Raw genomic sequence first — 27,095 nt, 5'->3', positions numbered from 1 at the left:
CCCATAGAGCATGCGCAGTTGAGTCACCCCCCATGATGCTCTGGGGCCTCCCATCATGCCCTGGGGCAATGAGAACGAGCAAATTGCGTTCTGGACAAGCGCTGCGTGTTCATGAGTGCTTGTGGATGAGTTTGAGCGGTGACGACAGATCTACACAATCAAATGATGGATTTATAGGCACATCAACCGATGATGTTCTCAAAGTCATGGTTATAGACTACACGTGGTTGTGTTTTATTTTTTCTAAGAAAGGATAAAACGTTGTTCTCCGCTGTTTTCCTAACCCTCCTCCCGGTCGTATGCATTTGTTTTCAGCGAAGTCAATCGATGGATTATCATATACATGTTATGTTGTGTGTATTTGTGTAGTCTGATCTGTCATAAACAACAGATTACATGTTACGGGGCGCGTTGTCGCGGACTCACGGTGCCACAGAGATGGGAGCTTTTTTTTTTTTTTTTTCACCGAGATGAGAGAGCTGAGCCTGTGGCCAGAGCGACTGTCTGTTTAGTGTTTCATACTGTACAGTGACTCAACTAAATGCACACACTTATGGTACTATAGTCTACACATGTGAGCCACAGTAATGATGGCACATATCCCACCAAATACTAACAAAGTGATAGAGCATGTCCAATCTCCCTCTATTCAGGATCCTGACTCTCCCTTTCAGGTGGAGCTGGTGTGATGTGTAAACAATGTTGTGTGTGAATCCAATAAAGTGCAGATATCTCTACCGAAGTGCAAGTGCCATTATTCATATTAAGTTGATTGTGCACATATGTATAAACAATAATTGTAAAATATTTTCAAGGCTCAAACAAATCTGTCCCAAGTAAAAATTGTTTAATTTGTGATTACAGTCTGCAAAACTGAAAAATAGTTTGTAAGAGCCAAGTGAGAGTATAACATGTGACTGCATGTTGACTGTTGTTTCTTACTTTCTTTAAATAGAGAATGCTTTGACATTACGTAAGTAAAAAGTGCATTTCTTAATTAATTTTATCTTATATTTTTCTATTTTATTCATCTTTATTATTAATTGCGTTGTAGTTTATACTTGCATCATCATCAGTATGCTCTGCTGGCTGACTCCAGGCCATCAGACTGAGACGGTTCAAACCGTAATAAAAGGTTGTTATGACAGGATGAAAAGGATATTGAACATCAGTCATCAGACCCTGGTGACACACATCACCGACACTATCACATGCATGGTAAATAACTTTTCGACTTTTCCACAGCAGTGGCACTGGCAGTAAGTGAACATGCGGTCATTAAGCGGGTGATTTAACGCCAAAATACATTTAAAATTGCATTTAAAAATACATGGCATTAAAATATCAAACTTGTATCACAACTCTGTCTCGAAAAAGACTCACCCTGGAGTCATTTAATTCACTTTTCCCACCACGTTTAGCCCCGTTCAGAGCCGTCATTCAGCCAACAGGCATCCTCGCTCCCGAGACACAGCACGACCGCGCTTGGGAGTGCACGCACACAGCTGTGACGTCACCATGAAAAATGAGACTTTGGGGGGGCTTTTCTGGCCTTTAGAAAACTTTTTGACGGTTTAAAAGTCCATGACTTAAAAATATGGAATACAAAGATTAGCAGTTAACAGTGGTTACAGCTGGAGGTGTCCTGAGGACAGTTTTACAGGCTTCTCTTTTACTATTACGGCTTATGGGAAAAATGCTTTCTGGGCCCCATGGGATTTTTTGTTGCAATACTGTGGCCACTGGAAAAAATCGGCGTGCCTGCTGAGAGGCTTCGTCATATCCAGGTTATATTATAGATCCCCGGTGCTACGGATCAGCTCCGCCGCCGTGGCGGAGCCGTAACGCAGCCGTACCGTATCCAGTGGAATCTGCGGGTTATGGCCAATCATTTCTAAGCTCCGCCCATTGCGAACGTTTATTGGTCCGTGGCGGCCATGTTTTTTGACAAATCTGGCTCATTTATAATAGAAACTTGTCTTTTCATCCTCCGAGGCTGTATGCCAAATTTTGTGTTGATAGGGTCAATTTTGCAAAGGTTTTATTCACTTTACTGTTTTTCACATTATGCAAAGGTTGAGCTCAAAATACTTCAGTAGGCAGATTCCCAGTCCCGTTGTGAACCTGCCTACCAAGTTTTGTGATGATAGGGCAAAGGGTGTAGGAGTTATGGCCAATCATTTCTAAGCTCCGCCCATTGCGAACATTCATTGGCTCATATTTTAATAAAAGTTGATGCACATCATTTCCAATCATTGGGCCAAGTTTCAAGTCTCTGGGCCATTCCAGCTCACCGGAATTTGAGCTCAAGCGGCAGACAACAAAAAATGGGTCATTATACGAAAACGTGCCATTTACCATTCTTAATGTTTGATTTTCACAGTACTGTTTTAAAAGTCTTTAAGCCCCTTTTTGGATGAAGTATATCCTTACCTTTCAGAAAAATGTGCCGTGCCATCTCAGGCCATCTTATTTTTTTATTTATTTTCACATATAATCAACATACATATGTGTTTTGTCAACCCTGTTACTGACATATCAGTTACTGTTTGAAAAGGCTTTAAATCCAAATTTAAAACAAATCTGATATACAGTGAAAGATACAACCCCCCTTGTTACACTAAGTGTGTTTACAAAGTGGGAATATTGAGGATTTGACTTTTTTCCATGAGTGAAGATGCTCATTTAAATAATAATACCACAATTTCTTTGAGTGGATTACTGGTCTCTTTTACTTAACATATACAATGAGTTGATTTTACATTTGTCTTTTCATTTTTTTACATTATATTAGAATATTATACAAGTAACAGGGTTGACAACAGTTACCGTATTGGTTATACTGCTTGTTTAAGTTACAGTTAAGGCTATAATCAAGTTATAATGGGACATTCCTAAATCTTTCATTCAGCATGACTAATCTGAATATTTTTTTTATTAAAATAAAAAGATCTTAATCTATCTAAAAAGATAGATCAGTATAGGTCAGTAACCTCAACAAATTGTAGCCCGCCAGTAGAATCAGTAGAATAAATAGAAAAACCCTAGAATGGTAACAGGGTTGACGAAAGTATATGCTTTTGTTACGATAACAGGGTTGACGAAAAATGTTATTGGCAGCCATTACTAGCCATGTGGTAAATGTAATGTAATGACACCACATGGTGTGCATTCATGAGAGGCTTAAATGTTGTTATATATATATATATATATATATATATATATATATATGTACATTTAAAATTTCAAACAAATAACTTTTTAAAGTATGCTTTTGTGGGAACAGGGCTGACACAATGAGCTAGTCCCCCCCTGTCAGACATTACATAACTCAAAGAAAATTCATTAAAAAAAAGAGGACACTCACTTGTTTTTTCACCATCAACTTCATAAAAGGCAGATGATTTCACTACCTGGAATGATGCAACTTTCGGAACAGTCCATTATCTCTGAAGGGGTGTTTTCATTGAAAGTAACAGGGTTGACAACAACCCAGGGACCCGAGTAAATTGTTGTTTATATCAACATTTAACACATATTAAGAATAAAATCCATTCATGAGTAATGGAACAACACTTGAGGCTTTATATAGGTTTAAGTTTTTATGTGATAGTGTGACTTTTTTGGCCTTACTAGCTAGTAAAGGTAGACAAATCATACTGTGGGACAGGCCATTTTTACATTTCTTGCAAGATGCTTTGCACAAAAAAGGGTTTAAAACTCTAAAAACAAAAGAAAAAAACTTTTAATTAGTTTGTAGCCTATGTTACTAGGCTTATCAAGGAAACTAAAATATATTATTTATTCAGATTTACTGAGCAGTTTTGTTGGAGGGACACAAAATGGCAAGTTTTCGTATAACCACCCTAATAATAATAATAATAATAATAAACCGGTACAATCTTAGAAGGGTTATTATTATTATTATTATTATTATTATTATTTGTTTTCTGCCGCTTGAGCTCAAATTCCCGTGAGCTGGAATGGCCCAGAAACTTGAAACTTGGCCCAATGATTGGAAATGATGTGCATCAACTTTTTACGCCAGGTAAAAAAGGAACAGTATCAAGCCTATACCAGACACTCTTCATTCAGATAGAAACGAGTACAGAAAAACAAAGGTCCGAGTGGGAGTCTGACCTGGGAGTCCCCCTTTCTATAGAATACTGGGAAATGTGTTTTTTGAATATTCATCGTTACTCAATAAATGCTAGGCATAAACTAATTCAGTTCAAAATTTTACAAAGATTACATTACTCAAAGCTAAAAGTTAACAAAATGTATCCTAATGTATCAGCATTGTGTAACAAATGCAAGAATCAGGTTGGAACACTCACTCATCAACTTTGGACGTGTCCCAGTTTTCACTTATTCTGGTCTTCAATATTTGATTTTTACTCAAAGGCATTTAAAAGGTTGTGTGAACCCTGCCACTTGGTGGCCATTCTGGGATCAGCGGGTGACTGGACTCAGTACTCTAACAATACAAAGTCTGTACAACAGTCTATGTTTTGGTGCCATTTTGGCTAAAAGACTTATCCTAAGACACTGGAAGTCAGATAATGTACCTTCAATTGAAATGTGGATGAGGGAGCTCAGTGAGACCCTATGTATGGAGAAACATAGATATAAAAATGCAGGCAGACAGGCAATTTTTGATAAAGTATGGGAGCCTGTATTAAAATATCTGAAGGACTTGAGAGAGGTTAATGTTACAATATGAATGATTCCAGCTCTGTGATGATGCTGACTGTAAGCAGGTCCTTTTCTCTGCCATATGGTATGGAATTTTTCTGTTGCTGTTGTTTTGCCACAGTACCCAAGCTGTGTAGTAATCCGCCATATTGTCATATCCAATCTATTTATGTTTGATGATGCTGCCGTGTTAGTTTTTTTTTTTTTGTTCGTTTTGTTTTACATTTTTTCTTTTTTATTCCCCTTGTATATTACAAAAAATAATAAAACTATGATTGCTTTGTGAGAGACATGTACTCCATCCAATGTGCACTTGGCAATAAAAATATATATATTAAAAAAAACACATTTATGCTAAGTATTTGTTGTGAAAACCTCCATATTATACAAGATATCTGAAACAAACAAATCTATGCAAATCTCATGTTATCTTACATTAGACCCGTAAATTTAGTCTATATTCGTACATTTTGTGGATATTAACATGTATTTTAAAAGATACAGGGCATAACTGTAAAATAAGCAAGAAAATTAAAAAAAAATTATTAAAACAACATAAATGAGTAAATTACCTGGTTGTCTCTCTGAGGGGTTAATGAGTTTCATCACCTTCAGGTCATTAAACTCCTGCTCTTCACTCTTGCCTCCAAATACGAACAGCTGTCAACCAAATAAGCACAGTGAAAGGGTTTCTTTTGTATAATTATAATAATAATAAAAATAATATAATTTTAAGCTTGAATTTCACACTGACATGGCTGTGGAGGATGAAGGCAGTGTGTCCATTACGTTGGCCGGGAGGAATCCCAACATACAGAGGAACCTTCCACTTCATCTTAGCTGGAAAGACACATGTGAGAAATATGACTCTATCCTGTGACTCGTATCAATAATTCATAGTTTGAATGTCAGTCAATCTGCTGCATCTCACTCACCAATACTGAGTTTATGGATTTCATTCGAAGATGTCACTGTGCCGTCCTGATTTTTACTTTTGCCACCAAACAGGTAGATATCCTCCAAAGGATTTAAAAAAAATATTTACATTCAGAACAAAGAATATAATAATAAATTAGTACTAGAAATAAATCATTTATATTGCATTCATGCACTTGGGTGTATGTATACACCTTTATAAAGTCCCTAGCTTTATAAAAGGGACATAATAACATATTATACTAAATGTGCTGTCAGACAGCTACTGCCTGGAAGCGTTCTTCATTTTGGAACTGCAGCAGCAGGGTGCAGCCTCAGCACTGCCTCGACAGTCACTGTCCCTGACCATGACAGCCATAGCGTTTACATTCAAGGGGTCAAGACGGCAAGCGCTCAATAACTTATTATAAGGACAGACCAGTGTGTGTCTGTGTGTTTACTTTATCATGGTGTGCAGTCAGCGTTTGCCCACTGCAGGCAGCAGGTGATTCTCCCTTCACTTCCCATTTCTGCCACACCAACTTGTCTAAAAACAAATGATCATTGATTAACTTTGTGGTATCTAAAACTTTTTCAGAAATCAATTTTGTATGATCCAGGATGTTAAGGAAGATCTGACTAAATACAAAAACCAAGGGATCCTACACCCACAAGCAAACAAGACAAAATGCAAAGCAGCAACTAAATGCTCAAAAAACTAAGTGCAAAGAAAAAGCAAAGTTCAAATCAATATGAGGAGTAGGAAGCCAAAAACATACCAAATAGGAGACACAAGGTACAATAGACTAAGACGGGGTAACCAGGAACAGACACGGACATCACAAACAGAGGCTGACGGAACAAACTGACAGGGACAAGAGGGAGGACAAAGACTATATACAGACACACTAATGACAAGACGAGGAACAGGTGAGGAGAGTGAGGAGGGAAGAGAACAGGTGAGGTAATGAAGAGAAAAACACAGAGGGAAGAACACACAGGAGAAATTGAAATGGAAGAAGAGACACACCAGGGCCTGATTTCAAACTAAAACACAACAAAAATACACTGAATCATAACACGGGACTGACTAAATTTGTGTATGTAAATGTAAATCAGTTAATGTATTATACTATATATTATATGTAATATTTATTTCTCTTTTTAAATGTAATTACTGTAACAATTTTGAAAAAGTCTAACAGCCTGTGTCACTCGAAATTACTTTTAATTCCTGTTCCTGCATTTATGTGGATGGCTAAACAAAGTTCAGTTGTAGTGTTAGACTGTACGCAAACACTGAGGTTCAGAATATTTCAGAGACAATCAGAATCAGTGTATACCTGTGTTGAGAACATGGAGATCTTTACAGGGGTCTCCACCTGCTTCATAACCTCCATACATGAACACCTGATCTCCAACAAGAGCAAAACTCTGATCACAGCTACACACAAACACACACACACACACACACACACACACATGCAGACACACAGTAAACACACAAGTACAAAAATTATTTTCAGTGTTGCTACAATGCAATAAAGATGAGGTATTATTCAATACCTATATAACAAAATGGGTAACAGGAGTAAAAAAGGAGTACTCATGTAAAAATTAAAGGCCATCAACACGTTAATTTCGATTACTTAATTATAGAAAAAATAACTAATTAAACTAAGCCACTTTTTAAACATGATGGAGGCGGATGACCAAGCGCTGCTGAGCATAGGCCCACTGAATGGAAGAATCCCACTCCAGCCAGAGTTTTCTAACTGTTAACATTCTTCCTCAAACCAAGAATGGGATGTGGTTATTTGTTGAATCGACACCTTACCTAAGGCGTAGCCTCAGAGTAGGTGCTTGCCCTACATCAGTGCACCTTCCCCAGAAATGTAACTGCGTGCCACAGCAACGTGCAGCACAAGGGATGTGATTAGTACGCTTGGAAACGCATTTTTTTTTACTTCTCCTTCGGTGGTTAGCAGCAGTGCTAATAATGGGGATTAGGTGACCTGTAGACCTGTAAACTGCACTTTTCTGCTGTTGCAGTCCCTCCTGACTGGCTGGCTGTTTCTCTCCATGAATTACACTTCTCTCTGGAGTCTCTCTTCGCTGCTGGCATGTCTCTGGGTGAGAGACAGCGGACAGGCTGTGTGTCCAAAGGGCGGGCTGCCCTTCAGCGAGCAGCCCAGTGGCACATGGCGACTTGCCGAAACCAAGTCGTTCAAGCTGGGTTTGCATGGAGCCAGGGCCCTACCTGCAGACACCTGTTCGCTCTCTCTAGCAGGAGACACAGCTGTGAGCCAAATGGGTCGGTGTGTTTAATGGGAAAGTACTAGAGGTCGACCGATAGTGGATTTTTAAAGGCCGGTATAATCACGATAGTTGGGAGAGGGAAAAAGCTGAAAGCTAATTAAAATGTCGATTTATTTTGCTATCCATGGTACAACAAAGTCATCTATTTTCATATTCTATATGTTTGTATTCCTTCTAAATGTAACACTGTCGAAAAACATACCCTCTTGGTGAATAGTTACAGTGAAACTCTGGCTTTGTAACATTAGTAAAATAGAGTAACTTTAGAGATGTGCAGGACACAGTCTTTAATTTGAGTTGAAAAGCTAGCAGTAGCTGTCTGCTTGATATCAAGACAAAAGATCTGGAAACGTGGGATTTCGTGGATTACATCGTTGGAATGTGTTCTATTTACAATGGACGATGAGCTGCTCTGTGGCTGAACTGGCCAGGATTACTTCTGTTCTGTTCAACGTGCATCCTGTTACGTTGTTAAATGCCACTCTTACAAACCACTAATGTTTGTGCATATTCCCAGGGTAAGGAGGATCCTAAAGTGTGCTATTTCATTTCATGAATGGATGGATAGTTACATGGCTGGATTATTTATTATTGGTAAGTACAGTATTAAGTAATGTAACGTTAACAGAATGGTTTCTTTTCCTGGCTGCCTTCAGTGTCCTGTCCCTATCGTGGACAAGGTGATGGTGTTGCGTTATGTATTCAAGAACAGATAAACTGAAAACAGGTCAGATGAGAGAGGTATGGCTATGTGAGACTAGATATGACTTGAATTCCACACTTTCACCTCCGGTGAAATCAGCTGTTCCAACATTTAATGTTACCCCTGGACTGCAAAGACTTAGAGTCAGCCCATATTTTCTAACCCTAACGCCAGAGTAATGCGTGGAAGGTATTTCATGGAGTGGAGAATTACTTTATGAAATAATATCTCTGATGTCTCTTAGTCTACATTGAAAAACGTGACATTAATTCAAGTCTGTGGTGCATGTATGGCTGCTGCATGTCTAACGTTTACGTACAGCAGTTGCCTGTCTTTGTCAATTTGTTAGATTAAGAGGGAGTTTAAGAGGATTTTCAGCAGAATTGGCCCTGATATGATGATGATTGACTCAGCGTATCCTCCATTCGAAATGATGATGTACTCCACGTGGTCGGTGAAGGCTGCGCAGCCATTGGCAACTATTGGAGCCACGTTCAGCTGATAACAATAGTTTGTAAAAGGTCCTATCACTGCTTATTAATCGGTCGACCTCTAGAAAGTATAACAATCTGCAATCTGCTCACCACAGCCAGCAACACAGACACACAGCAACCATAAATCAACCTTTATTATACCAGAATCCAAGCTTGGTGGATGACATAAAGGTCCTGTAGTCCTTTCTAATCTTGCAACAGCTTCATTTCATCAAGTTTTATATCAAAAATTATAAAACATTGTCAGGAAAGACCATAAAAAAAAAAAAAAAAAACACACTGGCGTGGGGCTTAAAAAAATGCACAGATGAAACTGTTGACAGGAGCAATGTTTTGTGTAATTTACACAGCAAGGAATTATCGTATCATCTGAGTACTTCAAGCTTGAAATATCACCTCCTTTTAAAGTTTAGCATGTCTATTTATTCATTAATTCCCTCATCTACCAAGACACATTTGCAAGGACAACATATTTCAGACTAATCTTTATTATATGATAGGATTATAATTCTTGATATATTAATGTGTTCATCAATTATATGTTGAAGCTGGTAAAGGTGGTTTAACTACTTTTATGTAGTGTATCTTCTTGATATCTTCTGAATTTTCCCTCTGGGACCAATTTTTATCTTAAATTTTATTCTAATCTATAAGATTACATATATTTTTAATTGTATTTTTAACTAATTAACTTCCAAGTATCTAGTCAACAAAGAAACTATTAACTATTTGTCAAATAAACTGGTGGAATAAAAATCCAGTGTTCGTCTCTGAATGGTCGTGGACTACAAGTATAAAGTAACAGAAAACGGAAACTACCTTGTAATTGTATTTCAGTACATTACTTGACTACAGACGCGCAGCTTGTGAACAGGCAAGGCAGGCAACTGCTTGGGGTCCCGAGTTGCCAGGGGGCCCCTGAGACTCGGGGCCCGAGGGCTGTTTTATGAATGTTTCAAAAATATATTCGACGCATGCCCCCCCACCCCCCCGCAAAAGACCACAATGGAAGAGAGAATTGAAAAAGACGGCTTGCTTTCAACCGACCTTCCTTTAAAAATAAAGGTTAAATAAACGACAATGGGCGATTTGCATTGACATCTTGAAACCTCCCGAATGGGGCCCCATGTCAATCAATCCCACCTCACGTTCACCTGTGTGATGCAGACAGACAGCCCAGTCCTCTGAGGACTGGGCCGTCTGTGGGTGCTTTGCCACGGTCAAGATTAGGAACTGCAGCCGGGAGGGACTGTTGTGTGAGGAGTCCTCATACAACAATCCCTCCTGGCTGCAGTCAGAGCAGGAGAAGTTCACCCCTCGCGTCCAGACTGCGAGTCACGCATGCGCGAAGCCGTTGCTGGCTGATCCCGTTGAAATGTAAAAACGGCAACATTGTTATGTGAATTAATTCACATTCGGTTAGTTTGCAAGCTGAGCTGGACCCGCACTCCATTGGCCGTGACCGACTCCAGTGCGGCTCTGCCTGGCCACTGCCATGGACGCGGTTATGGTCAGCAACAAGTTACAACAACAAAAAAAAAGTGTCACCTAACGTTAGTTGCTGTCTTGTCCTACTTGACAGGAAGTAGCAGCTCTATTAAAATAATAGAGCTAGCAAATTAATAGTATTAATTTGCTAGCTATTAGGGTAGAAGAAGGTAAATAAGCAAACTTATTATGTTATGGAAATTATCGCTTGGGGCCCCAACAGGCTCTGCTTGACTAAATGTGCTTAGGTCCAATCCAACATTGCTGTGTGACCAGAGATATAGGAACCCCTCTACATTTTAAAACAATATAACAATACTGTAATAAATCATTTGTTTGTGAAACGTATAATATCTTACAGGGCAGGAGGCAGCAATCCACTAGTTTTTACTGGAGTCCAGGTAAGAGACACTGAAAAAGAGAGTCAGGGAGTTTGAGAGGAAAAACACAATTTAAATCACAAACACAAACATATCAGTTTGTAAGTTGGTTTTCATGGAAACAAGGAAGAAAGTAACTCAGTCTAAAAGCTTATGGATGGATTTGAAAAAATATCAGCTAGGATGAAGAGTTGAATGATTGTCCTTTAATCCAAATCATGATTATGTATGAACCTGTGTTGAAGACCATGAGATCGCTGGTTGGATTTCCTCCCAGAATGCCTCCGTACACGTAGATGTTGTCTCCCACAGCAACAACACTGTGCCTGAGGCTTCTGAGGGCCACACCCCCAATTGCTAAGCATTCCCAGGTCAGAGACACTATGAGACAGTGGAAATGCCATCACAGTGCTGTTTGGCTTTGTTTTACGCTTCAATGCATGCAAACAGCAACAAAAAAGCATAGGCACAAACCAAGCTGGATGGGTTCCTCCTTTTTATCAACCTACTGTAACACCCTTACCTGTTACGTTTTGATACTATACACTTACCTATATCGAAGCTGTAGACTCCTGGGAGACACTCAGTGGCAACGGAGCTGGACGCTCCTCCAAACAGATACAACTTCCCTTTCACAACACTTCAGGGAAAACAAGATTATCTCCTTTTTTAACATACTGTCACTGCTAGTACTACTGATCCCACTGAGAAGCAACATCTCTACATAGCTATCAGCTCACTGAGGCAGTAACTCAATGCCTCTTGCTTAACACAACAGCTCTCACAATCTAACTGCATTCTGTCCATTTAGCATGTGAGCAAGCTAACACAAGCTAATTGTATATTATCTTCAGACTGGAAAAAGCAAATGCATATTGCTGACATTAACCTTCCAGAGTGTTTCTGTTATTTCACTATCATCCATGCCAAATAACAACCTAGTCAGTGCTGTAGCTTACCAAAGAGTGTGCCCTTCTCTAGCTGAGGGCACTTCTCCATTCTGTGGAATCTCCTCCCATGTCATATCATCAGGAGATACTACAAACAACAACAATCTCTGGTTATTATTTATTCCTTTCAGTTACAGCAGCTCAGCTTTAATGCAATAACAGTGTTCCTCAGTTTACAGCAAAATCCTCTGATCAGAGTTTCTGTCATCAGAAACAGAACTATCTGTGATGCTCTATGGAGTGGGTGTCTTGCTCTGTGGCATTTTCGTTCCTGTGCTGAAGTGCCTTGTAGGGTATAAAACGTTTTAATTTAATCTAATATTTGATTCAATATTTCTAATCAAAACACATTGTGGGAGTTCTTGAGTTAAGCAGGCTGAAACTGGCTGTGAAGCCAATGTGCACATAGAAGACACAGTCCAAACACACTTGCAGAGGAGTATAACATAGACAACAATACCAGATCAGAGAGAGCAGGGGGCGGAGTCGTGAAGGTGGAAGGTAGAGTGGAAAAGCTTCGCCAGACAGCGGCAGGCAGTGGAGAGTCCAGAGGGGCAGAAGAAACAATCAGAATCGGAGACAGAAGGCAGGTGAGTTTACCAGGGATCAGTAGTACTCCTCAGAATAGTCCATCCCAGCCTCTTCCTCTTCAGCATCAGGGGGTGCGCTATCCTCTTCGGCCTCCTCATAGTCTGAGGCCTCAGACCGAAGAGGGGACAATGTCTCTAGTGGAGGTCCCCCAGTGGGCACGGCAGTCTTGGAGGGCTGGTCAGGATGGAGGCGGTTGAAATGCCTGATGAGGGTGGTGTCCAGAACATGTCGTGCTGGGACCCTTGACCTTTCTTCTGGAACGTACCCCTCCCAGTCGACCAGGTACTGAAGCCCTCTTCCGTGGCGGCAGGAACGAAGCATGCGGTGAACCATACAGGTAGGGCCTCCATCTGTAAACCATGGCGATGGTTGGGGTGGAGCAGCAGGAACCAGTGGACTTTCCCTGCAGCAGGGTTAATGACTTTCTGAACCGCGAATGGCCCGATGAATTTGGCGCCAACTTCTTGGACTCTACCCGCATAGGTAGGTCTCTGGTCTACAGCCATATCTTTTGGCTCACTTGGTAGTTGGGGGTTTTGGAAAGGTGGCAGTTGGCGGCATTGGAGTATCAACTGGCTGAGCGGAGGAGGGTAGCTCTGGCTAGGACCCAGGTCCGGCGGCAGCGGGGTATGAAGGCCTGGACCGAAGGTCAGAAAACCTCCTTCTCAAGGGCAGAGAACAGTGGAAGCAGGAACCCAAAGGCACACTGGAATGGAGACAGTCCAGTGGCAGAGCTGGTCAAGGTGTTGTGGGCGTATTCCACCCATAGGAGCTGCTGGGACCAGAATAAAGGGTTTTTGAGTCCAGACACCGTAGGGCAGTCTCCATCTCCTGATTCTTGCGCTCCATCTGGCCATTTGATTGTGGATGGAAACCGAATGATAGGCTGACAATGGCCTCAATAAGAGTGCAGAATTCCCTCCAAAATACTGACGTGAGGAGAGACAGAGAGGAGACAGATAACATGAAGCCGGACTAGCTTGGCAGTCTCTTTGGCCATAGGAAGGTTAGGCAGGGGAACAAAGTAGGCAATTTTGCTGAACCAGTCTACTACCGTCAGGATGGTGGTGTGTCTGTTGGATGGTGGTAGACTGGTAATGAAGTCTAAAGAAATGTGAGACCAAAGGTGATGAGACTCAGGAAGGGGTTGCAGGAGACCAGAGGGGGCCTGGTGGGATGACTTGTGCTGGCTGCAGACTGGACAGGCGTTAATGAACTCCTGAGTGTCTTCATCCATGGTGGCCCACCAGAACCTCTGAGAGAGTCAAGACCGCCCTATAACAAAGGATCCCAGGGTGACAGGTAAGATTGGAGCTGTGAGCCCACTGAAGAACCTCAGACCTTAGGAGCGGAGGGACAAACAGGCGATTAGGATGGCAAGGGACCTGGCTGGTCCTCCAAGGCGGTCTTGACTCTCTCCTCAATCTCCCAAATAAGGGTCAGGAGTGGAGTCCTCCCTCTCCAAACTGACAGGACAGGGCATCAGGCTTGACATTGACCCAGGCCAGTAGGAGAGGGAGAAGTTAAACCTGGTGAAATACAGGGACCACTAGGCTTGTTATTTTTTTTGGCAGACAGGATATACTTGAAGTTCTTGTGGTCCGTCCAGACCAAAACGGGCAATTTAGTCCCTTTGAGGCAGTTCCTTTCAGCGGGAGAAAGTCACCTAGAGAAAAAGGCACAGGGATGAAGCTTCTGGTCGCAGGCAGCCCGCTGGCACAGGACAGCTCCCACCTCCACAACAAACTGTCTCTCGGGGTCAGGTACTTGAAGGATGGCGGCTGAGGTGAAGCGGGTCTTGAGAGTCTGGAAGGCCACCTCAGCAGGAACCAATGCAGCTGCTTTCGGGAGTCAGGGATTGGCCAGGATGTCACAGCTCACACTTTGTCGGGGCCCCTTGCACTTCTCAGCCTTTACATGCAGAGAGTTCTCCAGGAAGCATTGAAGGATGGAAGGATGGCCTGGACATGATGGACGTGCTCCTCACGGGATTTGGAGAAGATGAGGATATCATCCAAATAAACAAACACGTGTCTGTACAGCTTGTCTCTCAGTACGTCGATAACCTGGACCTGAAATACGGTCTGCAGCAGTGGCAAACGATTCTTGATGGTGATGTCGTAGAGCCCTCTGTAATCAATACAAGTTCTCAGCGACTTGTCTTTCTTCTCAGCGAAGAAAAACCCTGGACCAGCAGGTGAAGAAGAGGGGCGGATGATTCCGGTGGCCAGTGAGTCATTAACATATTTCTCCATGGCCACACTCTGGTGCAGACAGAGTCGCCCGGCTGCAGGTTGATAGCACAGTCGTAGGGGTGATGCGGAGGCAGGGATGTGGCCTTGGTCTTACTGAAAACTTCCTAGAAGTTGTGGTATGCAGTGGGAACCCCACACACACAGCAGAGCTGAGGCTGGATGACTGTAGAGGTTCAGCGGCCTGCTTCAGGCAGATCTGGTGGCAGGAGGGGCTCTACCCCAGGATGGCTCCCATCGCCCAGTCCATGTGTGGGTTGTGGCAGCGGAGCTAGGGGTTCCCATGATCAGAGGTGACCACAGGATTAGGAACTAGATAGTCTCATGGTGTTTCCCGGATAGGAGCATGCAGATGGGTGTGGTCTGGTGAGTAACTGTCCCCAGTAGGTGACCATTCAGGGTGCTTGACGGAACAGGGGAAGCAGACACACCTGCTCAATCCCCAGCTGTTGGGCTAGATCCTTGCCAATAATGTTGTTATTAGCTCCTGAGCTGATGAGGGTAGCAAGAGTATGGGATCTGTCCGACAGCAGAAGCCGAACATGGGAGAGGGGTCTTTGACTGGGGGAAAGTTTAGCAGCTCGGCTGACCAGAACATACCCTACTACTGGTGAGCCTGGCCTTTTGCTGGACACTGGGAAATAAAGTGGCCTGCCTGGCAACAGTACAGGCAGAGATTTCCCCAGCAGTGGTGCTCACCAGTGGTGTGCACAGACTTTTTGAAGGGCAGGGGCGAAAAGAAAAAAAGGGCACATACAAAGCGTTTTCGCCACTGAAGAGGGCACTTTAGCGCATGTTTTGGCTCCCAAGAGGGCACTTTAGCGCACGTTTTTGCCACCCAAGAGGGCAGTTTATCATGTTTTAACCAGCCAAGGGGGCAGTTTAGTGTGTTTTGCCAACCGAGGGCACTTTAGCGCGTGTTTTTTAACAATTGGGCCACGAAGGGGGCAACCGCCCCACCCCTGCCACCCCATGCATACCACTAGTGCTCATGCTCTTCCGGGGTGAGGCTAGTGTGCTCCACCTGCATAGGCTGCTGGAGCCCCTCGAACTCGAGTGTAGTAGTGACAATCTATCTACCCCTGGAAGCGCTCCCTTCTCCTGGCTTGAGCAGTTTGTGAGGAATGGGGTACAACCTCCAGGTTCTCAAGCATAGCACTCTGGGGTCCCATACTGGGGCTCATTTGTAAAGGCGATTGCAGGATAGGGTGAAGCAGGAGGAGGAGCTCGGGCAACCGACTGGTTCAGAGCTGCTGCTAGCTGCTGGACCTGGGTGGCTAGATGGCTAACGCTTGTTCATGGGCGGCCGCTGACTGCTGTGCGTCAGGATCCCCCTGCTGGAGGATCCTCTCAATCCACGACTCAATCCACCACATGCCCAGGGGGGCATGTGGTAAAGAAGCCTGAGCTGGGCCCATATCTGGCCAGATTGTACTGTAACTTGTGGTGTCAGGACCCAAATGCAGCACATGGAAAACCAGAAATAATCAAGCAAGCGTGACGAAGCCATGACTGTCTCTGAGCCACCGGAAGCCACCAGGGAGCAGAATGGAAAACTCACTTGGGAGCAGGCCGGTTGACAAGCTCAGCCATGGGCAGAGCAGAGTCCAGAGAGGCAGCAGAAACAATCAGAGTCGGAGATAGAAGGCAGGTGAGTTTACAGGGGATCAGGCAGGCAGGGTCGGCAACAGGAAATCAATCCATGTAGAAGCGCTGGAGAGTCTTGTATGGTGTGTCTGGAGTATATATACCGGATTGATAGGTAATGAGACACAGCTCTGTGATCAGGTGAGGAGAGTTGGCTGATTAGGTGAGAGAGGCAGGTGACAGGGCAGGCAGAATAAAGCAAGTGACCAGTTATGCCAAACTGTGACAGTTTAGAGCCTAACATTAGCTCTAAGATTATCTTGCTGAGCAACACGTGTAAGTATCATAAACTTGTGTTTGACGCAGAGTTTATTTTCAGCGCTAATCCAAAATCCAATTCAAAAATCCCACAGGCTTTTTGTTGAGGGAATTAGGGTGATGCTAACTTCCAGGTTAGCCAACAAAAATACATCATTGCTATACCACTCTATTTGCTAGTTAGTAATCTTTTTCCTCACTGCCTGTTGCTGGCACATTCATCCTGTCGCAAACTAACAACACACAAACAAAATGGTGTCTCACTTGTAAAAAGTTTGCGCTTTGTTTTGAGCACTTTGTGTCAAAAACCTTAAATATCTTCTGCACACAAGATAATTTATACCTTCATCTTTGAATTATACCTGTTAGCATGTAGAAGTCATTGAAGTAAACAGGGTTGTCCTCCTAAATACATAAGAAGAAAATTAGCAGATCGTTACCATCCAGGGCCCATGTTTCAGCCATATTTTACTCTGTGTTTTTAATGTGTGTGAATGTGAAGCGGGGTGCTGTTTGTCAAATCTGAATGAAAAAAAGGTTTTAAAAAGACAATTAAAATAACCTCTTGGTTCATGCTGGAGGCTCCTCCAAACAGAAAGGCTACATTTCCTGCCATAGCTAAGGCGTGGCCATGTCTGTTAGAGATGACGGGGACAATAAGAAAGTCAAACAATGAGCTACCACAAAAAAAACCCCTGTCTTATCCATTTTCTCTCTCCAACGGCACTCCACTACTTAAAGCTTTGAATGAGATTACGTCACCATGTGGTTCATAACGATCATGCAGAGAGAATGAGTCATCAGTGCAGTCTGAGATTGTCAAATGCTTTGTTACAGTTCAAAAACAATGTGACAAACCTTGGACACGGGGCTTCTCCTCTCATCTCTTTTTCCAGCCACTGACCGCTTGCTAATGCCATCTTTGCATCTGCTGTCTCTCTCTCTCTCTCTCTCTCTCTCTCTCCCACACACACACACACACACATGCACACGCACACGCACACACACACACACACACACACACACACACACAGACAAACACACACAGGAATCTGAGTAATGTAGGAGTCATACCAAGTGATTTGTTTTGATAAGGATAAGGCTGCTACTGTATATGGCATTAAGATAGCTGATTAAGATATTAGCTAATATCCCCACTCATGACAACTGTACGCGGATTAATTTTTATGAATTTTAAAATTAAGTCAAATTTAAATTATGTTAAGGCTTAAATGTATCAATTATTCAGGGTGTGGACACTTTGAGTGACAGCTAGCTGTGAGCTGTTTGCTGGGCATCACCTCCAATAAGGGCCTATGTCCATATCACGTTTTTTGGGGGCACAACAGTGCTGGCGGTGCACTCAAGAGCACTGGGGTGAAGTGACAAAAAAAACGCTGCACGTTGGTTTTGACAGCTGCTGGCACTATGGTAACAGAGGGCTGACCACACAAGCATCCAATGCATAGGGTGAGAAAAGCACACAACTCACTAGAGATATTCAGTGTATGGCAGCCATAAATCTCTCCTTGATCTTCTGGATTACCAGGGCCTGAAGGAAAGCGGCAGCGACACCACAAGCGTCTTTCTGAAAAATTGAGAGACTTTCAACTTGAAACACTCGGTGTGGCTGCATAAAAAAGGCAGAGCACTCCTCATTAGAAACAATTGTAAAGCTGGCGCTTAGAAAAAAACATTATGTGGACAATGGCTTGAATTACAGTCACTGATCTTGACCTCTCAGCTGTTTTTGTGGTGTTGGTGCCTTTTGGAGAAGTTTTAATGCAAATATCTGAAAATAATATGGCTTGCTGTGTGGTTAATTGGACTAACAGTCCAGCCCTAGTTTTAATCAAATTTGCCTTAGTCTGACCTGTTTCACATCTATCGTAATTCTTATGAAGTGTGTGCAGGTGCAACTCAATGATTACATATATCAACCCTCAAATTGTGACGCCATTTCACCAAGTTGCACTACAGTAACATGATTCATGCAATGCCCATATCCAGAAGAAAAAATTCTAAAAACATTTGTCTATAACATAACAACAACTTCTAGTTGAGTTTACAAAACCACATCAGCAGGATGAAACCTACCTGCTGTAATTTGAGTCTGTCAGGATGTTGATTTCTGGGTTTTCTATCGTTGTTTTGTTGAAGCTGCTGTAAGCCACAGATGAGTCATCTCGCAGTCCCACAGATGTCCTTTGCGTCTTAGTTTACAGGTAATTTACACTTTCCTCTGCAAGTACACTGTCACCTAGCAACATGTCCAAACACAATAACGTCTGGTCAGCATTTAATAGGACAGAGTGAGAACAGTGAGAGAAAATAGTAGTACAAGACATACTTTAGTCTTTACAGTGAAATTCAGTTTTTTCACTGTTGTTATTTTTTTTACATACACAGGCCCAAAATATACACACATGCAGAAACGGGACCTATACACATGCATTATTGGAGAGGTGTCAGAGGAAGGGCGCTTCCCCGCGTCAGGCACCGGGTAATAGTTAAAGGTTCAGTGCCTTGCTTAAGTATGGCGAGTGGATAGTGCCAAACCAAGGATTACCAGGAGAAGGAGAAGGAGCAACCTCCCCTCCCGTCGCCGTCAGACCGTGTGGATTTTTGAATGGGAGTGAATGGGACAGCAGATGAGAGACCGGCGGCGACGTCACGGCAAGTGCACTGAAAGAACGTGTGACGACGGCGACGTGACGACGGCGACGTGACGACGGCGTATGTTAGAATTACCAACACGCCTGCTCTGGACGTCTGAACTAGGTACGTCGTCACCAAAGATGTGTGAAACTCACGTCATCACCAAAGACGTGTGAAACACACGTCGTCGCCAAGTACGTCGCCCCATGTACGCCGTCGTCAGTACATGTCTTCAGTTTGTTTATTTAGTCAGCAATGAAGACAACATTTTCCAAGACGTGAAATTTTTCAATTAGGGCCTAAAATTGAAACAGTAAAGTTAATCAATAAAGCTAAGCATAATTGACCACAAGGTAATATTTTTCATCCTTGTGTATGACTATTAGCCTACACAGAGTGTAATCCTTGCACAGTTATCATCAATTTGTAGGCTATTTGTGAATATCCAACAAAGTTGAAGCCAGTCTGAGATCTATTACTGTCCAGACTATGCAGCATTGGCTGACTTCATTCAGTGCCATGCGAATAAGATAGTGACCATAGATGTAGTGAATGTTACAATTAATCCTGTCACTTTGTGGGCACTGGGCAATACTGATGGTTACATCACTTTTTGTCACGTGAATGTGCATTACTGCTGACAATGTGTATGAGCAATACCAAAAGTTACATTACTCTGTGAATATCAGTTATCCATTGTGTTTAATGTGCATACTGTGTGCATACCATGTTCTATTTGTGTGCTGATCTATTGCTCTGTGTTCTGTATATATAAATATTTTTCAATATAAGAAAAAAAAGAAAAGAACATGTTGCGATTGAAGATTCAGAGATATCAACAGTGAAATACCAGAAACTGTTGTAACACTAATGTACTCTGGCTTCTAAAGTGAGTCCCATGTTAAGATGTTCAATTGTACAGCAGAAAAAAAAATATGTTTACAGACTGGTAGGCTACACCTTGTTAAAGATGTGTGTTTGCAGTGTTTTAGTTTCAGATGCATTTCTTGTTCAGGACTTATTTTTCAAACAATCTTATCTGATAAACAAAATTGACTCCACACTTTTTATTTTTATTTATTTAGTTAGTTAAATGGGCTTTTTCAATCTCCTTTCCCACCATCCCTCTCCTCAGCGACTACCCGTTTCTCTTTCAAGCTCCTGCTGTTAAAACACTTTTGTTTTGTCACCACAATCTGTTTTGAGGTTATGTGAGGCACTGTTGCAAATGGATCTTATGACGGCAGAGATATTCATACCTCAGGGTTGTCCAGTCCATCGCAAAAAACGGTCGGTCATTATTTTATGTTTATGTCGCTGTGATTATGGCCTCTTCCTTTTTTTCTTTTTTTTTTAAATTATTGTCATGGTGAAGTTTTTAATGTCATAAAAACAGATTCCAATTTAAATAGCATGTTGGAACTAGAGAAGGCAAGTCCTGAAGAACTTGCGGTTGTGAATGCACCCTGCTGAGAAGCTGACGCCAAATGCGGATTGCTGGTGTTGAAAACTTTGAATAATGTCCAGAATATATGAAATATGTTGAATATTTTAAGGTTTTTGAAGAGCTGACGCCAAATGCGGATTGCTGGCGTTGAAAACTTTGAATAATGTCCAGTATATATGAAATATGTTGAATATTTGAAGGTTTTTGAAGAGCTGAAACCAAATGTGGATTGCCGGCATTGAAAACTTTGAATAATGTCCAGAATATCTAAAAACTGTGAAATAATTTAGGGTTTGTTGAAAAGCTAAGGCCAAACTGAATTGGTGGCTTGAATTTATTTGAAGTCTCGTCTGAAGACAATGAAGCTTCCTAATAGTTGGGTGAGAATGAAGGATTAAAAATAGAATATAAGCTGTGAGCCAAACAGGAGTATGAAGAGATGTTACAGTGAGAATGGATCAAATACTCTGAATGGGACTGAAACGTTAAATAAATGTCAATGTGTCAGTGATTGGGAACATTTCAATATTTAGATGGAGATTCTGGCTTGAAAGAATGAAAAGATAATAGTTAAATATAGTTGAAATGTTGGGAAATATAGTCTGTAATACACTGGGTGTAGTAAACTGACTCATTGATAAATCTGTCTCTCTATCTCGGTTGCCACAGTGACGGTAACCAGGGTGGTCGCGGCAACGGACTGTGGGAGTTGATTTAATAGTGATTTCTGCTGAGGTTTACCTCACATTAACATGCTTCTCCCTCCAAAACAGTAACTGCTATCACTCAAATAATGATATGGTCGAAACTATGAGAGTCTTGTCAACATTTAGTGAAATTTTTGTGTGTGTGTGGTCAAAAATGTGTCTTGTGGAGCAGTTCAGAAAAGTGGATGTGTTTGCCTGCCTCCAGATATTTTTCCTATCAATTACATGGGACTTGATGCGGCAGTTGGTCGGTGTTGCTTTCAGTTAAACGCCCACTGAGCCAAGAGTTTTTGTCCGATTGGCTCCAGAGAACCACTCTAGCGACCGGCACGAATTTTCCTACAAGCTGATGTGGTTATTTTTCTGCTGGAGTGAAAATTGTGGATGCAAGCGCGAGTTGAAGACGAGATTTTCTGAATTTTTTTGAGGTGCTCCCCACTCTGTCAGTTGGCTCCTCCACTCTGGCTCTCAACATTCCACCCCATACACACCAATGCAAAAATCTGAAAGTGCCTGAAAAGTTACCGATGTTTGAACTGCGACTGTGCAAAAAGTATGAATGCTGTGAGAAAGATGAATACAGGCTTGAATGTAGACACATAGTTGAATATTTCAAAGTTTGAATGGAGTTTCTATCTGGAAGTGTGAATGATTAGCTGAGCTTTGAAAATGCTTGAAAAAGTGTGATCCACCCAATACACACCAATGCAAAAATCTGAAACGTTACCGATGTTTGAACTGCGACTGTGCAAAAAGTATGAATGCTGTGAGAAAGATGAATACAAGATTGAAAGTAGACAAATAGTGGAATATTTCAGAGTTTGAATGGAGTTTCTATCTTGAAGTGTGAATGACTAGATGAGTTTTGAAAATGCTTGAAAAAGTGTGAAATTTGAGATTTTTTGAACATTCCGTAATCTGCTTGAATGGGAAAAAATGGCCGGAAAACGCTGAATATCTCGGAAATTATGAATGATATGAATGAGAAAAATAGACGCGGTCGATTCCCAATTGAGATGAATATTTTGGTTTTTGAATGGAGTGAATACGTTGAAAAATGTTGAAGGAGTTAAGGGCCAAACTTTCTGACCCGGAAGATATAATAATAAAAAAAATAAAAATAAAAATAAAGAATTCCGTGCGTAGAAGAACATATGTTGTGAATGCCTCCTGCATTCACAACCAATAAATAAAATTAATTTCATGCCTCAGATGAGAAGTGTGTTTTATTCTAGCCTATTTGTTATCCATTAATGCATGTTTTCACTAATTTGCATTAGGTATAAGAAAATGTATCTGTTCTAATAGCAACAGTCGAATTAATAAACTCAACTTTGTCAGGATTTTAAGGGGTAATTAAAGGGGGAAAGCTAGGAGAGGACCCAAATGCAGACACACACAGGAACAGACACACAGGATCACTCACGAACACACACAGGCAAACACAGGAAACAGAATAAGGGGAACAAAAAGCGAGCTTTTAATAACTAAAGCTTAATTAATACAAACAAGGAGAATACAGACAAACTAACATGAGAACAGAAGACAAAAAACTGACATAGCATGAAAGGCTAACACAAAGAGCAACAAAAAGCAAAGTATAACTTAAAAGAGAAACCCAACTACAAACATACCAAACTGGAAACAAGAGGAGACACTGAGGACCAAGCTGGGAGGCGAACACGGGGAGAGACAGACTAAGACAAGGGAATGACAAACACAGGCTAACACAGGCTAGAAGCTAACACGAAGTCGAGAAGACACATAAACAGGAACGGGAACGGGAACATGAAAGAGAACGGTGGAGTGACAGCAAACATAGACCAAGACAGAGGGAAACGAACGAACGAAACGATCCGACAAAGGCTAAATACACAGAGACACTAATGACGAGACGAGGTACAGGTGGAGTGAGGACGGACACGGACAGGTGAGGTAATCAACACAGGAGGAAGTGAGAAGTAGGACGCAACACACAAGGGAACAATTTCCAAAATAAAACAGGAAATAAACCAAACAGATACAGAACCATGACAAACTTAATGTCTGTGTGAAAGAAAATGAAAATAATTTTGATTTTTTTAAAACATAATTTGATATATATTTGAAGCAATTTGCACCTTGTGGCTGAACGTATAGACTAAATTCAATCAAAGATGGTAAATACAGTATCTTTGGTTCAATAAATGACACTCAATTTTTTTCTCATTAACTTTATTGCTGACATTGAAATACAAATAATTCAACAGCGCCATCAAGCGTTTAAAGATCGCAGTACATTAGTCACGACGGCGAACATGTGGCGATGTACTTGTCAACACGACCCTGACGACGGCGTACATGTGGCGACGTACTTGTCAACACGACCCTGACGACGGCGTAGGTGAGGCAACGTACTTATCAACGACGACCTACACTGACGGCGTATGTGTTGCAAAGGGTTCAGTTAACGATGGTTAATGGCAAGAGTTGAATAATTGTGTTGATTGTGTTTGAATTGTGCCATGAATTACACAATTTAAATAATAAATACATTTTAAATTAATATAAAATTGATATCATTTCTATATATATGTGTATATATATATATATATATATATATATATATATATATATATAATGTTATTGTGAACATCACAATAAATCTGAGGGTTAGTCAGTTCTGTGAGCTAGGACTAGCAGGATCGACCGGGTTTCAGTTTTGGGTTCTGGTGACCGTTCAATGAGACGTACTCTCACAGTCTTATACTTGACTAGTTTTATGACAAACTGTGACTTTTTCCAGTTGATAAAAAGTCTGTGTAATTCATGCCACATTTAAAACAGGATCAAAAAATTAGTTCTCTTGACTCTGACTACTGTACATATTTTTTCTGAAATAGGGTGGTGGTTCACCAGAAGGGGGGTGACTTCACCTCTCTATTGCTGTTGACTATAACAATTTAGTTCTTCTTCTTTTGTTTACACAAAACACTTAAATACTTACACAAAAGTAAGCTGATTAGAGCTCTGCATCATTCTCCTAGCTGTGGCCTGGCTGAAATCAGTATTTACTTTGAGGTTAGAGAAAAGGGGTGTTTTTTAAATCTTACTCAACCATTCAAACATTTTGTAAAACTAACCTGGACAGTTGGAGAAAGAGGAGGAAGGCCACTCATGGGACACCCTGGTGACCTCGGAGTTAGCGCACAACTTTCACGGTTGAAGAAGCCATATATAATTTTTTAAACAGAGACAGGGCCTTACGAAGAGATAGTAGTGTTGGATTTTCTTGGTTTGAAACAAATGAGCCTGCCTTCTGGGTTTATATAGCTGTATGTTTTTCTGGTGTTCGGTCCCACATGAGGTTGAGTGTTAAGCAGCACTTTGGTAGGAGAAGACTTCGGTTTGAATGTGAAGTTATTCCCAAAAACCCTAACATATGAATCAATGCATTTCTACTCATATTAGTGATCACACATTACTACTATAGTAACGCTTAATCTGGGAGACAAGGTTGAAAATGCAATACATCTGCATTGTGGCACCCTGTGTCTCCATTCAAAGTTAATAAAAACTTAGAGTTTATGTACCCTTGGCAAAAAAATGTTGCCTAGCCTTTACTATATGCCTGCTTTTAGTCTAACTCGCTGAATAGATCATGCAAATTCTTAGCTAGTGTACAGGGATTTATTTATGTTACCTGCTGAGAAATAAAGCCAAACAAAGAAGGGGTTCACAGATATGTTTTTGCATTTACATATGAACTGACAGGTCTTGCATCACTTATATTTATTTGTGGATTTTAAATAGGCCTACATGTGTTACAAAAGTAGGAACATCCTCCACTCTGTTAATGAGTGTATTTGCAGTTCAACATTTTGCTTTTGATCACTAACTTACTCATCTCATGCAGATATTTTACTGTGATGCTCTTTTCTCAGTTGACATGGTCTCACATCTGATTTGTTTATTCAAATGTAATCACAGCTAATTTTTTTTGCCACTGAGGCTTTCAATAAAAAACTTGCTGTTTTGTCAAGACCCCCGTCATGACCTCAAGAGGATAAAGAAGAGCAAGAAATATGACACCATCGTCATAATGCTGCTATCAGAGTAGCTCCTGAGAAAGAATCACAATCAGGAAACCGAAATTATTATAAGATTAAACGGCAGAAGCATGGCACTGATATGTGAAGGTCTGCATCCGATGATTGATGATGTAAATCGGCATGTCACGTTTTCCCGCCGTTACCACTCGTTTATTCACACACACACACACACACACACACACACACACACACACACACTAAAACCACCGCCACTGAAACGTGATCTACCCGTGTAATCACATCCGTCTGCCACCGTCAACCCGACCGGAAAACAAGCTTCACTTTCGAAATAAATTCCATATCCCGAACAAATTAGTAAACAAGATTTTTTTAGATTATATTTTATCACGTGTAAAAAAAAGGGGGGCTCCCAGTAAAGAAAAACACAATAAATTCTGTCAGATAAAATAAATATTCTTTTAGCTACGTTGTTTTCTTACCAAGTGCTTTTATTACGACGGTACAGTGTTAGTTCTTATATGGTAGCCTACGAGTTCAATCTGCTGAGCTTGACACACCTGGCTCAGGGACGCTGTGACAGGATGAGAATAACAGAGAAGGTAAAATAAGTGACAGCATCACTTATTATACCTTCTATGTTATTCTCATCTTTTTCTAAAAATGAAATACGTCCGTATCTGTTTTCTGTAGGCCTACTAGTCCGAACCCGATCAATCAGGCACAGGACCCGGTCCAGGTCTTTAAAAACCCGTAATGGAACAAATCGGACCGCTTGACTGCCGCAAGGACTGTCGGTGAGACAGGAAGTAGAGCGATTTGGCTTTCAAAATAAATGTCTATTATGTTATTAGAAGAAATAGAGGATAAGATAATTTCAGGTTAGTAAATTAGTTAATGGTTTATAAGCCACGAGTGAGAAAAATCTAAAAACCCTATTGCAACACCTCTCATTTGGTATTCCAAGTAACTTAGTCGAATGTGAAAATCTTCCTCCAATCAGTAAAAATTACATCCATGCAAATATATTTGCACCTTTGAGGCACTTTTTGTTCGCCCTTTTAAGGGAATTGTTTATGGTTATATTAATGGGTTAATCTATTTTTTATAGATTTTTTTAATGGAAAGGTAAGGTAAGTTAAAATGGACCTTGTCTAAAAAAAAAATCCCTGAAGATCTTAAAGGACTTTTTTTTTTTTTTTAAGGAAAAAAATTCAGGTGAAGATATAATGGTAAAGAGGTATAAAAAAAAAACCTAAAATAATTCAAGGTTTTCTATAAAGCAACTTTTCACTGTTTTACTCCTTACAAACCCCTTGATGTGTTGAGAAAATCCATTAAAAAGCATCTTATATTACAATCGATTAATGTAGGCCTACCCCTTAAAATGGGGGCTACACAGTTCGATAATGAAGTGGGCTTTTGAAATGAAGGTGTTTTAAGCAATTTGGCTTTTGCTTTCAAATGTATTTATTTTTTATTTTTAAGTTTATCATATCCTTTTGACTGATAAAGTTAATTGTTGAATTGTTTTGTAGATGG

At 41.1% G+C, this 27,095-nt stretch overlaps 1 protein-coding gene across 1 annotated transcript in view; it reads right to left on the bottom strand.

Annotated features, from left to right (window-relative positions):
• The window catches only part of LOC311249001 (uncharacterized protein), a 33,904-nt gene extending 16,271 nt beyond the window's left edge, over positions 1–17,633 (bottom strand). Inside the window, exons 1-12 of the mRNA XM_084339654.1 lie at positions 17,551–17,633; positions 17,255–17,327; positions 17,055–17,097; positions 11,954–12,032; positions 11,546–11,634; positions 11,229–11,375; positions 10,974–11,025; positions 6,954–7,054; positions 6,072–6,157; positions 5,631–5,712; positions 5,450–5,535; positions 5,268–5,355 (exon numbers count right to left, since the gene is read on the bottom strand). Coding sequence (XP_084195780.1) covers positions 5,268–5,355; positions 5,450–5,535; positions 5,631–5,712; positions 6,072–6,157; positions 6,954–7,054; positions 10,974–11,025; positions 11,229–11,375; positions 11,546–11,634; positions 11,954–12,032; positions 17,055–17,097; positions 17,255–17,327; positions 17,551–17,612 — 988 coding nt within the window. The 5' untranslated portion in view covers positions 17,613–17,633. The remainder of the gene's footprint in view (positions 1–5,267; positions 5,356–5,449; positions 5,536–5,630; positions 5,713–6,071; positions 6,158–6,953; positions 7,055–10,973; positions 11,026–11,228; positions 11,376–11,545; positions 11,635–11,953; positions 12,033–17,054; positions 17,098–17,254; positions 17,328–17,550) is intronic.
• Positions 17,634–27,095: the final 9,462 nt, after the last annotated feature.

The sequence above is a fragment of the Pagrus pagrus genome (assembly GCF_965226575.1).
Source record: "Pagrus pagrus genome assembly, chromosome: 19".
Taxonomy (NCBI): Eukaryota; Metazoa; Chordata; class Actinopteri; order Spariformes; family Sparidae; genus Pagrus; species Pagrus pagrus.
This window is presented reverse-complemented; position numbering and strand designations above follow the sequence as displayed.